This window comes from Pterocles gutturalis, unplaced genomic scaffold (assembly GCF_000699245.1).
Source record: "Pterocles gutturalis isolate BGI_N339 unplaced genomic scaffold, ASM69924v1 scaffold10082, whole genome shotgun sequence".
Lineage (NCBI taxonomy): Eukaryota > Metazoa > Chordata > Aves > Pterocliformes > Pteroclidae > Pterocles > Pterocles gutturalis.
Window position 1 is genome coordinate 274 of NW_010112765.1, and position 16,207 is coordinate 16,480.

Consider the following 16,207-nt stretch of genomic DNA (forward strand, 5'->3'; position numbering starts at 1 on the left):
TCTTTCGTGTTCCCGAAAGCGGGGAAGTCACATTTAGGTCCTTAGACGGTTTCGGGCTCCCCGCTGCCAGCCGGGCTGGTCACCGGCTGGGAGGGAAAGTGGTGCAGTCGGGCCTGAGAAGCAGCCAGGGAGGAAGGTGTTACGCCCTCCTGCTGTGAGGAAATGCGCCAGGACGATCTGATTAGAGACACAAAGAAAAAAAAGTTGAGATAGATGAAACAAAATACTGTCAGTGAGACAGACGGGTTACTGCGCCTTCGGTACTGGAGGGGGGTCCCCGCAGCTGTCTCGTGGAGTGCTGCAGGCAGAGGGGAAAGCTGAGCGCTGGCCATGTGAGGTTTCGTGAAGGTAAATGCGTTTTAGCTTTTACAGTTTTGTATTTTCCATCCTGGGTTGAGGTTGTTTGTAAAGCTTTTTTATTTAATGTGTTCCCTTGACTAGCATAAGTTTCAGGGAAGGTGAAACTTCCTGTTACCTTGCAGCCCCATCAAAATGAGCTGTGAAGTTGTTGGAAACTGCTAGTGAAAATGTTATGAGGACTTGAGACTATGCAATATGAATAATTTTCCATCAATACTATAAAGAGCTGAGCATTTGTCCTGTATGACAACACCCTGCATGTCACCATGATGTAAAGGATATATGTATTGTATGTTAGTTTTCTTACACAAGTGGAGAGTTGCACAGGCTCATCATACTTGTATAGTGAGTAAAGGGTATTTGAGGTTTAACTGACTAATGTTTGTAAAGCATACCACTTTGTGTGGAAGGTATGTATATACACTTCCTTCTTGAATGTCAGGTTGTCTCATGAAGTCAGGTTGTCTCATGAAGTCTTACTCGGAAACAAAAGAAGATGAGATAATAAATGCTATTTTTTTTTCTATGAAAACTGTTTTTTAGGTAATGTAAGCATTTCAATTACACACAAGAGAGGAAGCAAGCATGTCAGCGCTTTGTCCACCACCGTCTCCTGCAGTTGCTAAAACAGAGATCTCTTTGATTGGCGAGTCCCCTTTATTAGCTGCCACTTTTGCTTACTGGGACAATATTCTTGGCCCACGAGTGCGACATATTTGGGCCCCAAAGACAGAACAGGTACTTCTTAGTGATGGTGAAATAACTTTTCTTGCTAACCACACCCTGAATGGAGAAATTCTTCGGAATGCAGAAAGTGGTGCAATAGATGTGAAGTTCTTCGTGTTGGCAGAAAAAAGGGTAATCATTGTGTCATTAATCTTTGATGGAAACTGGAATGGAGACAGAAGCACATATGGACTATCGATTATACTTCCACAAAGTGAACTTGGCTTCTACCTGCCGCTTCACAGAGTGTGCGTGGATAGGCTAACACATATTATAAGGAAAGGAAGAATTTGGATGCATAAGGTAGGTTTATTGTTCATTATTAAAAACAGTTGGCCAAGTTGTCTTGAGCAAAAGCAAGAATTAAGGTGCTGTGACACCTGTTATGGAGCAATCCAGACACAAAAACTCAGAGGAGGCTGACCTGTCTACAGGTGTACAATTTTGAAGATTAAAAGTTATCAATTTGTCAGCCAATTCAATGCTGGGTTTTTTAGCCACATGATTTATCTTGGTAATATTATATAACCTGTACCAGGGTGTCTGGGTGAAACAGGTATCCTGTACAGGTTTTCATCTCTGAATTTGGTAGAAATTGTTACTTTTAACTGTGGTCATTAGTGTATTTAACTTAGAGTTGTAAATTTACTGTGTATCATATTGTTGTTTTTGTTGTTGAAGTCCAGAAAAGTGAACTAATGCAATTAATGTTGTCATTGTTGTTACAGTTTTATTTTTTTAAAGAAGGGTATCAACAAATAGTTTGGCAGGTGTTAAATTGAGTAAAACTAATGGGAAAACCACGAAAATACATCTACTTTAGTCCACATATTTCTTCTTTTGAAATTCAGAAAGGAAAACATGCTAAATTTTTCTGAGGAGTTGCAACTCTTGCCTTTGCATACATTATGGATATTTCCTCATTAAGTGAAAATTGTTATGTATTTTTGTTTAAAATAAATAACATGCTAATAATAAAAATTTAAATCTCTGTCGTCTTTTTGGAGTACAAGTTGTCTTAGAGCAGTGGATTGCATGTCAGCTGTAATGTGTATTGTGGTGCATGTTTGCCTGATAATTCTTTTGGTTCCTCTTCTGTTTTGTGACCTCTAGTTGACATACTTTAAACTTCCTTTTTGAATGCTCTTATCTGAACAAATTTATATTCCAGAAATAATAAGCTGATATTAATTTTTGTGATTTTGTTTCTGTTGGGCTACACAAAACAAACTCTTGATTTTTGCTGTACTGGCTGATGATGCCTGGCAGTGTTTTCCATCACGTTGGCTCTTGATACTTCTGGGGTTTATTTTTCAGAAGCAGTATAGGACATAAAACTTAATTTTCAATATAGTAGAAACATAAATACTTAATTCCTAATCTAGTTTTCTAAAAGCCTGCTGGCTGTTAGTGCTTTTGACATAAGTGAATGCTCTCTTATGTTCTTGATATGTTCCTGAAGATTGCTTCTCTGTCATTTACTGTCCTCTGTGCTGACTGTTAATGTGAGTGGTCAAGTTAGAGTTGTCTGTCATTCTTAACTATAGTATCTCTTCTCTCTTTCTGGATGTTGATCTATGTCAGTATGTTTCCACAGTAGAAATAGCCTTCAAGTGGCATTGAGAATCACAAAAAAAAAAAAAAAAAAAAAGGTTTTCTGCTAGTTTCCTCAGAAATTAGTCATTAAGTTCTTCCTTTTTCAGATGTTCTTGAAGAAGGTAGGTCAACTGGGTTAGCTGAGACCGTGATACATTCTGAAACAGACATTTATTGTCCTTCTTCCTTTTTTTTTTTTTTTTTGGGGGGAGGGAGATCAAAGATCTTTGCATATATCTGCAGTTCTGCAGCCTTCCCTAGAAGAGAGAAAACTGCTTTGAAAATCCAGATTAAAATTTAGGCATGAGTTGTAGAATTATAATATTGAATTAAAACAGGCTCATTTTGTATTTTGCGTTTTGAGGCAGTTCAGCAACTGTGGCTACAACAGAACAAAAACCATTGAAGTCATATATGAAAGGAACTATGTATCTGTTCTGGAATTTCTAGGTTGTGGTTATCAGCTCTCATGAGTTCTGTGTAGAGCTGGACAATAGTTCCAGCTAGACTTCAGAAGAGAAGAAACCTTCTGAACTCAAGAACTAGGAGGAACAAAGAGCGGTGTTCAGACTAGCAAAGAAAGACAAGCAACTCCAAGGAAGTCGTCTAAATGGGATTAGAAATCCCTTTTATCTACTTAAATTTTATGTTTCAGATTTTTGTCTACTAATTTTGAGAAGTTATATTTCTAAAAAGAAGTGGCTTACACCATTTCTTCAGCCTTATCTTCATGAAGACTGACTTATTTTAAAGCAAAGGATCTTCATTGTCAAGGATGTCTTACTTCACTGACGCTGAACTCAAGGTTGGAGGTTCCCTGAATGAATGTGCCTCATTCCAGTATTGTTTTTCACAGATGCTTCTTTTAGAGGGTTAGACAAGTTTTATTACAGTTCTAGGGGAAGTTACTGTAGCTTATTACCTATTCATCTTCTCAAAAAAAGTTATGTAAACTATTTTCCCACTTGAAGTTGATCAGTTTTGAGTAGTTCAGTCACTGGAAACTAGTGAGTAACCAATAAAAATGCAATAACCTGTCAGCATCTAGCAAAAGCTATCATTAGTTCTTGCAGCATCTTCCAGTTTTTGTGTATCGTATTGATTGTTCCAGTGATTAATGCTGAATTCTGTTTGGGAATAATAATTTTATTACCTTGGGAGTTACATTTTGAATGTAGTTTGCTACTCAACAGCTGCAAAGTCTGTTTTGAGAACTTTGTCCAGTCTCTTGTACATTGTATTTTGTGTATTTTGGGCTTTCATGTCTCCTGTACTTGGCTATAAAACAATGTTTTGAAGACTCATCAGTGTCTCAAGATATGGGGGGCATGGAAAAGTCCTGTCTTTCCTACCCTCTCCAAACAAATAATTGTTCTCATTTTGGAGATCTCATGTTTCTCCTGCTGCATCAGGAACCATCAGTCTGTACCATATCCATTTGAAAATAAAAATCCATACATCAAGTGGAATTCTGCACCATAATCTCATCATTTGGCATTTTCTTGATCTGTAATGAAGAAACTTAATATTTTGTCATTGTCATCCCACCTTCCCTTTCCTGCTGCTCCTGAGCAAGCACGTGAGAGGTTTGGTGGGGAGCAGAGCAGGGAGCATTGATCTGTTTAAAATGACATCACATCCCGCTTATGTCAACTCTGTAAAGAAAAAAGACTTGAACATCGAAATTTGAATCTAAGAAGCGTGACTCCACGGGGAAGAAACTGTGCCATTTGACTGTTGTGTGCATACATATATAAACAAATACCAGAGCATTTATATTTAACTGCTTCTCTTGCTCAGGAGAGGCAAGAACATTTCCAGAAGATTGTCTTGGAAGGCACGGAGAGAATGGAGGATCAGGTAAGGGCCGTCTAGTTGATGTATATGGCACACCATCACAAAACTATTTGACTGCATCTGGTGACTGTAGAAGTTGGTGCTGCTTCTTATTTTTGGGATCCAGGAAGATACTTTGGACTGGCTGATGACCTGCCATGTACAAGAGGCAAAGTTTCTGAAGATAGGATGATGGAAGCTGTGAACAAGTTGAAGGAAAATATATTTATTTCGTCACTTTATGGGTAAAGTGGAAATCTATGAAGAATATTACCTTTCAGAAAAGGAAAGTCATTTACTCCATCTTGAAGCTCTGTAAAGGTAGTAGCTTCCATAGATTCAGGCTTGCCTTCTGTCAAGGATGGTGTTTCACTAGCTCGTTACCTTTTCAAATTACAGAGACTTACGGAGTCTGTCATGTTGGAATGTGGTTGGAGACCTAATGGATAAGACTGTGAAAATAATTCACTTTCTGAAACTGAAAATATAAAGTTGTGGCTTCAGTTGCTTGTGATAGATAAGTCAGATAAGTAATTTTGTATGTTAATAACTAATGTGCCTGGTTTTGGTTTCCTGTCATTGGTAAAACATTAGACTGGGATCTAAAAGGCTTAAACAGTAGTTGCACATAACATAATGTGATCAAATTGTCTTACTGCAAGTACTTCTTGTCTAGGCCAATCGGCCTGATTGTGAGAAGTGGCGTAGCAGCCTGGAAATACATTTTAGACATGGTGTTGAGGAGCAGAATGTGTGTTTCCAGTTCATAGTTATTGATGAGCAAAGCCTAAGTCGATGCATCAATTTCTGCTCATACCACACTTCCAAACAATAAGAAGTTAAAGATGTTTTTCATGTAATATTGCAAGTTAATGTTAGTAGTAACTTCTAATACTGCACAATGTGCTTTAACCTCAAGCATTTTTTTTTATTGTGCAGGGCCAGAGCATCATTCCAATGCTGACAGGAGAAGTCATTCCTGTAATGGAACTCCTTTCATCTATGAAATCACACAGTGTTCCGGAAGAAATAGATGTAAGTTCTTGTGTTCTTTGAATTCTGAACAAAAAAGGTGGCTTTGGCACTCTGGTTTGGTACTCTGACAAAACCTCACAGTTGTCATAATTTCTTGTACACTTCAGTTGCTTCTAACTAAGTGGTTCTCCTAAGTTGGTGTAAGGAATGGTTTAATATAACTGTTTTAGTTCAGTAAATATAACGGTACTGGCAGTGGGTTTTATGGTCAGCACTTAGCAAATTGACTGCACAGGATGATACCATTTGTGAGAGTGGACTGGAAAGGCTGGTTGATACAAAACAAAATGAATGGGGACATAAATGGCTTTAATGTTGATACCTGTTTCACCATGATTTCATGTTCTGGAAGAACTAGAAGTGATCTCACATCACTGATATAAAGTATTCTGGACAAGGTTATAGAAAAAAATAAACACTGGGAGGCATCTGACTTGTAACTGGTGAAGAATGTTTAATAATCACGTGACTTTCTCATTTTCAAAATGCTTTGGCTGAAATCAGAAGGTCTTTGTAAAGTTGTGCTTTTTTGGGCACTCTTATGACTTAGCTTAGTTCCCAAACAGTTCCTACCTACCATTAAAAACAAAAGTAATTTAATTGTAAGGGTGTTGCAAATCCTTGTCTAACCTTTTGTTATATTTACTTGCATTTCAGATAAGTGACACAGTGCTAAATGATGATGACATTGGGGATAGTTGCCATGAAGGCTTTCTCCTCAAGTATGAATTTCAGTTTTGATTTATGCTATAGTAAAATGGTTTAAACTTATGTACGTATATATATATATATATGTATGTGCATGTGAACATGTATTAGATTAGTTTTCTTTATAGGAGTGGGGAGGATGACTTCTTGAGATTTTTGTCTATAAAATGCTGTAGAAGTTGCTGTCTTTTTGGAAGAATGCCTCTGGACTAATCTCTATAGACTGTTGTCACAGAGTCATTTGCTTGATAAAGAACTATCAAATATAATTTTTCTTTGAAACTTACATTTAATTTTATGAGGTATAAGCAAATATCTTACATTTTATGAAATACCAAAAAAACTGGGTTATGTTTACTGCATAAACTATGAATAAGGGTCATTAATTGTAGGACGTACAGAACACTTCTTACTAAATGCTGTTTTTCTCTTTTTTCTCCCTGTTTTTAATGTATAAGTGGAAGTAGTTGCATTTGAGAGCAACTTGGTCTCTTCCTGTGGGAAAGCATAATTCATAGATCTTAATTGATGTTCTGTTACCTGTCAGAACATCTCCGGAGTACCTGCATTCATTTATCTAGTGCTGAGTGCCATCTATTTATACAGCGTCCTAAGTGCTCTCAGTACTAGAGAAATTCATGTGTTAAATTAACTAATTATTCACAATAATGTAGTATTTGGTTCCATAAAGAATTTGGAAAATAATGAAGTGAATGGATTATTGTAAACAACTAGAGCTATTGATCCTACAATGATGAGCTATTCTTATACCAGATGGAGATTTACTGGGCAGGTAGTAGGCTGTAAGGTGTCAGTTATCTCTTTGTGCTGCTACTTCTCCCTGGAAGTTTTCCCCTGAAAATAAAATAATAATTTGGCCATTCGTGTGAAGGGTCCAAATGTCTACTTTTTAGCTTATATGCAAAGCTTATCCTCTAGGTTCTGATTTCAAGTCTGAAATATAGTGTCGTATGGGTTTATCCATGTCGTTGAATAAAAATTGAATTAAATGAAATAAACTGCCATATCAGCAATACCAACCTCTAAAATAAGCAGTCATGCTTTCTTAGTAACTCCTAAATGAAACTGAATATATATTTCTGTCCCAAAATAAGAATTCATAAATATTCAGATGGCCTTAAATTTCACTCTTAGAATATACTTGAGAAAATAGGCGGCAATGTGTGCTTGCAGCCCAGAAAGCCAGCTGTGTCCTGTGTTGCATCAAAAGAAGCATTAGCAGCAGGTCGAAGGAGGTGATTCTCCCCCTCTACTCTGCTCTCGTGAGACCCCACCTGGAGTACTGTGTTCAGATGTGGGGCCCCCAACATAAAAAAAGACCTGGACCTGTTGGAGCTAGTCCAGAGAAGAGCCATGAAGACGGTCAGAGGGCTGGAGCACCTCCCCTATGAGGACAGGCTGAGAGAATTGGGGTTGTTCAGCCTGGAGAAGAGAAGGCTCTGAGGAGATCTAATAACATCCTTCCAGTACCTAAAGGGGACTACAGGAGAGATGGGGAGGGACTCTTGATCAGGGAGTGTAGTGACAGGACAAGGGACAATGGTTATAAACTGAAAGAGGGCAGATTTAGATTAGATATTAGGAAGAATTTTTTCACTGTGAGGGTGGTGAGACACTGGACCAGGTTGCCCAGGGAATTTGTGGATGCCCCATCCCTGGAGGTGTTCAAGGCCAGGTTGGATGAGGCTTTGAGCAACCTGGTCTAGTGGGAGGTGTCCCTGCCCATGGCAGGGGGGTTGGAACTGGATGATCTCCAAGATCCCTTCCAACCCAAACCATTCTATCATTCTATGATTCTATATATAGTAGCAGGTCCACTCTAAAGTCCCCATGTAGGATTTCAGAGTCTGAGTGTTGTTATAGTTCTTATCCATTAGATGTGTTTATTGCAACTGGTTAATCACATACAATGCATCCTTCAGTAAGACAGCATAAATGCACTTCTGTATATTCATAAATATTGGAGAAAATTTTTTAATGGTATCTGGAATTTCTAGGGTATCTACACTTTTTGAAGCTGTGGGCCAGGTGTTTGTTTCAGAAAGTGCAGGTGGGAAGGGAGGTTGAGGATAAAAACCTCAACAGAAGTTTATTAAGAACAAGTTAAGAGTTGTGAAGGTTAGTCCAGGTATATTTACTGCAGCCTCCAAATTTTAGATAAATTAAATCAGATCTGTGGTGGCGGCAACTCACAAGACAAGATCGCCCAACTTCCAGCATGCCTGTGTGTATTCTGAGGGATGCAAGCTTGTGATGCGCTCTTGCCCATGTAGTTACCAAGAGCAGAACAGTTGATTGGCCCACTCTCCTAAAATTGTCTTCTGATGCACAGTATCAGGAAATAGGACAACCATGGAATAGATATTTCAAGATGCCTTCAAATCCTTTATTTTTTAAAATCCTGCTGTTGCTTTAGATGAATTGTTTTCTAGAGATTCTGTAATACAGTTAGATAGTAGCAGGAGAGAGTTTTTGTTTGTTCTGTAACTTGTGTTTAGATGTTCTGAGTAAGTCTCTTTATTCATCTGTATTGTGTCTGGCTGAGATGGAGTTCATTATTCCCTTAGCAGCCGTCATAGAGCTGTGCTGTGTATTGGTAGCTAGAAAGGTGTTGAAGACACACGAGTGGTTTGACTACTGCTGAGTAGGGCTCACACAGCATCAAGGCTCTTCAACATTTCCTCCACCACCTCTAGTAGTCTGGGGGTGGACAAGATCTTAGGAGTGGACATAGCCAGAACAGCTGACCCAAACTGACCAAAGGAATATTCCATACCATATGATGTCTGCGCAGCAATAAAACCCAAGAGAAAGGAGGAGGAAGGGGTGGCGTTCATTATTTACAACATTTGTCTTCTGGAGCAACCACCATGCATACTGAAGCCCTGCTTCCCAGGAAGTGGCTGGACATCACCTGCTGATGGGAAGTAGAGAATAAATCTTCTGTTTTCTTTTGCTTCCACACGTGGCCTTGGCTTTTGCTTTATTAAACTGCTTTTATCTTAGTCCACGAGGGTTTTTGTCATCTTATTTTCTCTACCCTGTCCTGCTGAGGAGGTGAGTGATAGAGCGCCTTGCTGGGCACCTGGTGTCCAGCCAAGGTTAACCCACCGCACCATCAAAATGAGAATGTAGGTACTGTAGAACTTTTGGATTTCAACAGTAACCTACACAGCTGTGTGAGGTCCTATGGGTAATGGGCCTGTAGGGATGGGCCTGTATTTGTACTAGGAGCACTTCATTCTTCTTGTGAAGATGATAATTGTTTTATTTGAAAAGTCTGATTAAGTGTATTAACCTATGTTTGTTTTTATTTGCAGTGCAATTAGTTCACACCTGCAGACCTGTGGTTGTTCTGTAGTTGTAGGAAGCAGTGCAGAAAAAGTTAATAAGGTAATGCACTTTCTAATAAACCAAGCTTAAATGCTGTTTATGAACATATTTGAGGTTGAAGAGCAAAGGAGTACTGTTGTCTGGTTATCTTAACTTCAGCTGATTTGGTCTAGCAGTTGATAATTCTGCCTGAAAATGGCCTTATCAGTTGTATTCTGGCAACTATAAGAAAAACAATATATTTAATTTAATTGATACTGTATATAAAGGAGTAATAACTGAGTCTGAGCTTTTAAAATTGGGTTTTTTAGCTAAAATGTACAGATTGAAGAGGTCTGAACTGGCCTGCCAGGTTCAGCTATGCCAACGGGTATTGTCTGTGTATGCTTAAGAAATTAGTATCTGCATAATTTCTTTTACGCTGGGGGATACATGTGCTTCTGCATCATGAACTCCTTGTGTTTCATGGAACCTCAAAGCTGTGGAGTCTGTAGTCCCACACACATGTTGAAACAGGAAAGCTTACTAGGGCCTTAAACCATTCCAGCCAATTCCGTAATTTTTTTGTTCATAGCTGTGTTTGTGTTGGCTTCATCTTCAGTCTGTTTAAAACTTAATTGGTAAATAAGTGTGCAGTTTAACTGGTAGATCTTAAATTAGGTTTGACTAAACTTTCCAGAAAAACCAGAAAGTGGCAAAGTACAGATACAAACCCCTAAAACTGAGTTCTGTAACAACAAAACACTCAGTATGTCATACTTGCTGGAGTGCATTAGTAGGGATGATGTTTAGGAGCTTTCGGGTCTAGAAACAATAACCAGCATTAGTTTTACCTCTTAACGGGGAAGGGTGTATGTAACATTATGGTCTGTTTGGCAGGAAAAAAGATCACTCTTGGAAGCTGTCACTTCAGAACAAAAAAATAATGACATTTTAGTGGTAGACATTTTTTCCAATGCTGTTATTATTTTTAACTCTCTTATAAACTTGTTATGAAATAATATGAACCAATATGAAACTATCACCTGCACTGCTTTTTCCTTTAGTATTTTGTTGTAAATTAAGAGTTACTTGATGTTTATTTTAAGCTTATCCATTATGTGAAGGAAAAATGGGGATGTGTTCCTTATTCAAAATTTTCCAAGTACTTTTTTTGTATACAGCTATTTATTATACCAAAATGCTTGTTTCAGATAAATTGAAAGCAATTCCTGGGAGAAATACACTTGTGTTTACTGTCCAGTGAAATACTTCTTAAAGCATACTTATTTTAAGTGTAGTGCAATCAATGTTTTGTTCAGAGAGGATTCCCTTTGACTTGCCTTTAATTATGGTGTTACTGCATCCCTTCTAATAAAGACACTGAATTTAATTTTCAGTTAAGATATTCAGAGACAAATCATGAAGCTTTGTGAGAAAATGTATTTCACTAAATCAGTTGCCTCTCTACATTCACAGCTGAGTCCTTTATTAAACCTTTTTGATTCAGAATATCCCTGCAACTGCAAATAAAAAGAATGGTTTCATAAAAGCGTGCAACCTTAAGCCACTGCACTTAGTGAGTATGCCAGTTGTGCTGTGAGGGCAAGGTTCTATGTAGTCATGTAGCATTACAAGTTTCCAAGTTACTGGGGCCTCTGGGCTGTGCAATAGTAATAGTCCCATGTCCTGAGACCATGACAAAGGTCTTACAATGGTACATGTGGAGAAGCAGTATATTCAGATAACTTCTTTTTCTCGTAGGGAATGTTTTTGTATACTGGGCTTTTCTGTCTGGTTATGTTTTAATTGTGATATACTGTTTATTGAGAAATGTGAAATAAAAATTAAGAACACTGGGCCTGCTGAATATATTAATTGTAGATGACACATATTATATATTACGTATTTTATCATAAGTAGGGCTCCTTGCCGCAGTAAAATATAAAAGTCTTCTTTTTAAAAAATTCAAGGCATGTTTAGTAAACCTGTGTTTTGAAATAAGCAGTTTGTGATGCTTTATAAAAATTAGGGGGAAAATGTATTGTTTTGTGCGTATTGGCAGTGATAGTAAAGCCCCTCTGATCAAATGAATAGCAAATGCTGATACTCAAGTTAAAAATTGTCACACTCAAAAGGGGAACGAGAGAAAATAAAATTACCAGTTTTTAGCTGAAACCAGCTAACCGCAGTTTATGTGTATTGTTTCAGGGATGTAAGATTTGCACGTGATTAAGCTAGTGTCGTTGAGGAAATGTTAATGGATTACATGGTTATAAAAAGCTTGATGTTTATGGTTCATAAAATAATTAATTTAAAGGTTTTAAGGTCTAAATGGTTATGAATATGTAAAATAATGTATTGATAAGCTAGGCACTATAGATAGGAAAAAACCAGTCTAGAAGAATGTGAGTTTCAAGATACATCCAGGGTAAATTTCATAAATTCTGCACAAGTTCTTATCGGCAGCATGCTCTTTGTGTCACAATGCAACTGCTCTGAAGTAATTGCTTGCTTCATGGCATACTTTTGCATTCCTTACAGTAAAAAAAAACAGCTATTGCATCTTACTGAAGTGGCAAAAAGCGTTAGTCAGAAACCAGGTTGTCATTGTTTTAGGTACTGCATAAACACATTGTGCAAAGATAGAGCCTCTTGAACACCTTATGGGCACAGATAGGACACCACAGGTTAAGACTGAAAGATTAGTAGGATGGAATACATGTTTGTATTTGGAGATGATTACCTGTAGCTGTTGCAGCACAGGAGTTTGGAAGAGGATAATGAAGTACCTTTGTTGCTTGTAATGGAGAGTTTGAGGAAATTACTGAGAAAATAAGCATGGATACTTATTTAGGAGATTGTGCCTGATGTGAGACAATAGCTGTTGTTTCAATATGGAATGAATAAAATAAGAGGCTTAAAAGGCTAGGAAAGTAATCACAGTAACTCATGTTTATGTAACAGGAAGAGGTAACAGAAGGCAAAAGTGATTTTTTTTGTACATAGGTGTCTAAAAGACAAATTTTACCAAAAAGTGTTGGATTTTTTTCTTAATTTGACAAAAAGTTGGAGTAATATGGCTTATGGCTTAATAACTTAAGCATGTTACTATTCTGTGACCTTGGTAAAGTTTTGGATTTTCTAATATGCATGATGAACTTTTCATTATTTGAAATGCCTAATACATTCTAGTCAGAAATTGCATTTGAAGATGAGTTCAGTCCTTACATTTTCATGTTTTTCAAAACTCTTCTTTAATGCAGATTGTGAGAACATTGTGTCTGTTTCTTACACCATCAGAGCGGAAGTGTTCCAGACTCTGTAGAAGTGAGTCTTCTTTCAAATACGAATCAGGACTTTTTGTTCAAGGCTTACTCAAAGTAAGTACACTTAGGGAAGTTCTATTCTTCTGTAGTTTAAGAACATTCTGCAATGTATATGTGTGTGCATATGATAGAAACACGGATGAGGCTTCGAGCAACCTGGTCTAGTGGAAGCTGTCCCTGCCCATGGCAGGGGGGTTGGAACTAGATGATCTCTAAGGTCCCTTGCAGCCCTAACCATTCTATGATTCCATGATACGATTCTCTGTTCAAAGAAGTATGTAATCTTCCCTTGATTCCTTTCTGACGCTATAGCTTTCCTTGTAACTATTTGCATATTAAAATTCTAAGCCAGTCTGCTCTCTGACGCATCTGTTGCTTGAGTATTGTCCAGAATTGTTCCTATACATGGAAATACAATAATAATCCTCTCTTGCCTACTTGGAGCTAGAATCCCAAAAGGCATTAAGTTTTTGTGTTGTACTAAAAACCAAAATAGAACAGTACATCAGTCCTATAGTTTCCAAGTATTTTAAAGGGGCTGTAGCAGTGGGTGAAGAAAAATAATGCTGTTTGCTCTAGTGAGCAGTCAAACCTTAGCAGATAAATACTGCAATGTTAATGGGCTCATGAACCAGAGGATGCAATACTGTAATACACAGGTTACCTCAGGATCTGTTTTCACTGGTTTATTAAGGGAATCCTCCAGTAAGAAGGACTTTTTACTGGGCTACAGCCACAGGTTCTCTCAAAACGTGTCTAAACAAGTGGGATTTAAAATCTAGGCATGATGATTTAATATTCTTTTGTTCCCAATATAGCTTTGGTTTTTATAAAAAAGTAACTAGAAGAATAATTTTTTTCACTAAAACAGGATGCAACAGGAAGCTTTGTGTTGCCTTTCCGTCAAGTAATGTATGCCCCGTATCCTACTACACATATAGATGTAGATGTCAATACAGTGAAGCAGATGCCCCCTTGTCATGAACACATCTATAACCAACGACGATATATGAGATCCGAGCTGACAGCATTTTGGAGAGCTAATTCAGATGAAGAAATGTCTCAAGATCATGTTATCCACACAGATGAGAGTTTCACACCTGATTTGTATGTACTTCTCTTTCACATCTCTCAAAGCTATTTGATTTTGGGACAAGAGAGTAAAGTAGTACAATTGTACTTTCTAATAAAGTATATGAGGATTTTTTTGTTTTTAAGAAGGTCCTTCAGCCCTGGTAGTTGAATTAGTTTTGGAGGAATTTGCCAGTTCCGTCTGTAGTTTTGTTGCATTAAATATTACTCATGTTCATTTTCAGTGATGCTTCTGACCATGTTAAGTTAGTTTTGTTGCCTGTTTTAATTAGGGGTGTAACAGAGCTAAGTGTATTTGACAGGGCCCTATGACTTTCCTGGGTATAGTTTTGTTCATTTTGTCTGAAAGTTTTGCTTTAAAGTTCTCTACTAGCTTTAAAAATAACAGGATTATATTTCACTAAAATTTTGAATTCGTTTTGATTTCTTCCAGATTGTAAGCAGTTATGCCATTGCTGTGCACAACTGCTGGATAGTTAAGTGTCCCTTCATGGCATCACCTCACATGTTTGTTTGTTTGCTTTCTTTCCTTTAGAAATGTCTTTCAGGATATCTTGCATCGAGATACATTAGTAAAAGCCTTCTTGGATCAGGTAATTGTTGCTTTTTCAGAAAGAGCTAAAGTTCAGCACTTTGAGCCCTAGTAACAGATAATTTAACATGAACAGATAATTTGTGGGCTTGGTAGCTCTTTTTTCATACTAGCGCTCTGATTCTTCTGTGCAATAACTAGAGAGAAAAATACTTGGGTTTGCAGTATTAGTATAGTACTGAAACTCCTTATGTATAAAAACAATACACATTTTCTATTGCTGTGCAACAGTGTTTACAAGTACAGTATTGAGAAAGCTACCTGATGGGGATTAATTTCAGAACGTTTTAAAAAGGAAAAATAATACTTTGTCCAAACAGAGTTGTAATCAACTTAATTTATTGCATCTGAGCAGCTAGAAAACTGAGGAAGAATTATGAATTTCTCTACAAATCTGTTGTTAATGTGCCCACTTTGCTATAATTAAGGATCTATTACATGTGCATTCAATGTTTATTTATATTCCACATTCTTAAAGTTATTCTTGAGTTTCCGTGTCTACTTAATTTTCTGGTATAATTTTTAACAGATCTTTCATTTGAAGCCCGGCTTGTCTCTAAGGAGTACTTTCCTTGCACAATTTCTGCTAGTCCTTCACAGAAAAGCCTTAACTTTAATAAAATACATAGAGGATGACACGTAAGTGAACAGATAATAGAAAGCAGGTTTTGTGAAATTTCCTCTGTTCTTTTTGACAACACCCTTTTTTATTGTCTTGCAGGCAAAAAGGAAAAAAACCTTTTAAGTCTCTTCGTAGCTTAAAGATAGATCTTGACTTAACAGCAGAGGGCGATCTTAACATAATAATGGCTTTGGCTGAGAAGATTAAACCAGGTCTACATTCCTTTATCTTTGGGAGGCCATTCTACACTAGTGTACAAGAACGTGATATGCTCATGACGTTTTAAAGTTCTCCGCTGCTAACGTGTAATATTGCAGTCTTGCATGGCACAAAAACAAATCTGTAAGTGTGACCACCGCACTTGTGACAATCATTGACTTGACTGAGGGTCAAGCACACTACAGTCTGTTTGAAGCAGGAGTGGGTCTTGTTAAAGGGAATATCAGTTTAGCAACACAAGCATGGTTTTAATTAATCTGTCTCTTCCATGTGCTTTTTTTAACAGTAAAAGTAAATGTTAGTAGAGATTCCTTTGCCATATAGGCTTAGTAGATAAATTTGAACGTGTTTTTTTTAATTTTCTTTCCCCAGAGACTTCCTGCAGGTATGTGTCAGTTTTAACCTTTTCTGCTGTGTCAGTATTTTTAGTGTTTCCACAGAAAACAATACACATCCTCTCTAATCATGGAGGTGGTGGAATAGGGGCCTTCCAAGAGTTTTAAAGAGGTTTTTTTAAATGATTGGTTTTATGTATATGGTACAAATCTGAAGTATATCTTCCCTCATCTCCCTTTTTAACACTACTGGCTCCTTTATTTCAAGTATTTAAAGGTGTCCAGGATTTTTAATATACCAGAAAGTGCTGTTCTTGTGTGCAAACTGTTGACTATGAGCAGCTTAAATAGCAACACTCTGCATGTGGGAACTGGGTCATTATTGAAACAGCTTTGTGCATGTAAGTGCCAACCTGGGTACTCA

General features: G+C 37.4%; 1 protein-coding gene across 1 annotated transcript; it reads left to right on the top strand.

Annotated features, from left to right (window-relative positions):
• The first annotated feature begins 901 nt into the window (after positions 1-901).
• On the top strand, positions 902-15,515 carry LOC104457743 (chromosome unknown open reading frame, human C9orf72). The gene is made up of 10 exons (XM_010074186.1): positions 902-1,389; positions 4,483-4,542; positions 5,458-5,553; positions 6,211-6,275; positions 9,603-9,675; positions 12,861-12,977; positions 13,795-14,030; positions 14,551-14,608; positions 15,137-15,246; positions 15,329-15,515. Exons 1-10 carry the CDS (start codon positions 946-948, stop codon positions 15,513-15,515), a joined length of 1,446 nt encoding a protein of 481 aa, XP_010072488.1. The 5' UTR covers positions 902-945.
• The last annotated feature ends 692 nt before the right edge of the window (positions 15,516-16,207 follow it).

Excerpts from the sequence above, each read along its gene's own strand:
- LOC104457743 (XM_010074186.1), top strand. The coding sequence starts at position 946 with ATGTCAGCGCTTTGTCCACCACCGTCTCCTGCAGTTGCTAAAACAGAG. Across the intron at positions 1,390-4,482 it reads GAAGAATTTGGATGCATAAG|GAGAGGCAAGAACATTTCCA; the intron begins GTAGGTTTATTG and ends TCTCTTGCTCAG. Across the intron at positions 4,543-5,457 it reads CGGAGAGAATGGAGGATCAG|GGCCAGAGCATCATTCCAAT; the intron begins GTAAGGGCCGTC and ends TTTATTGTGCAG.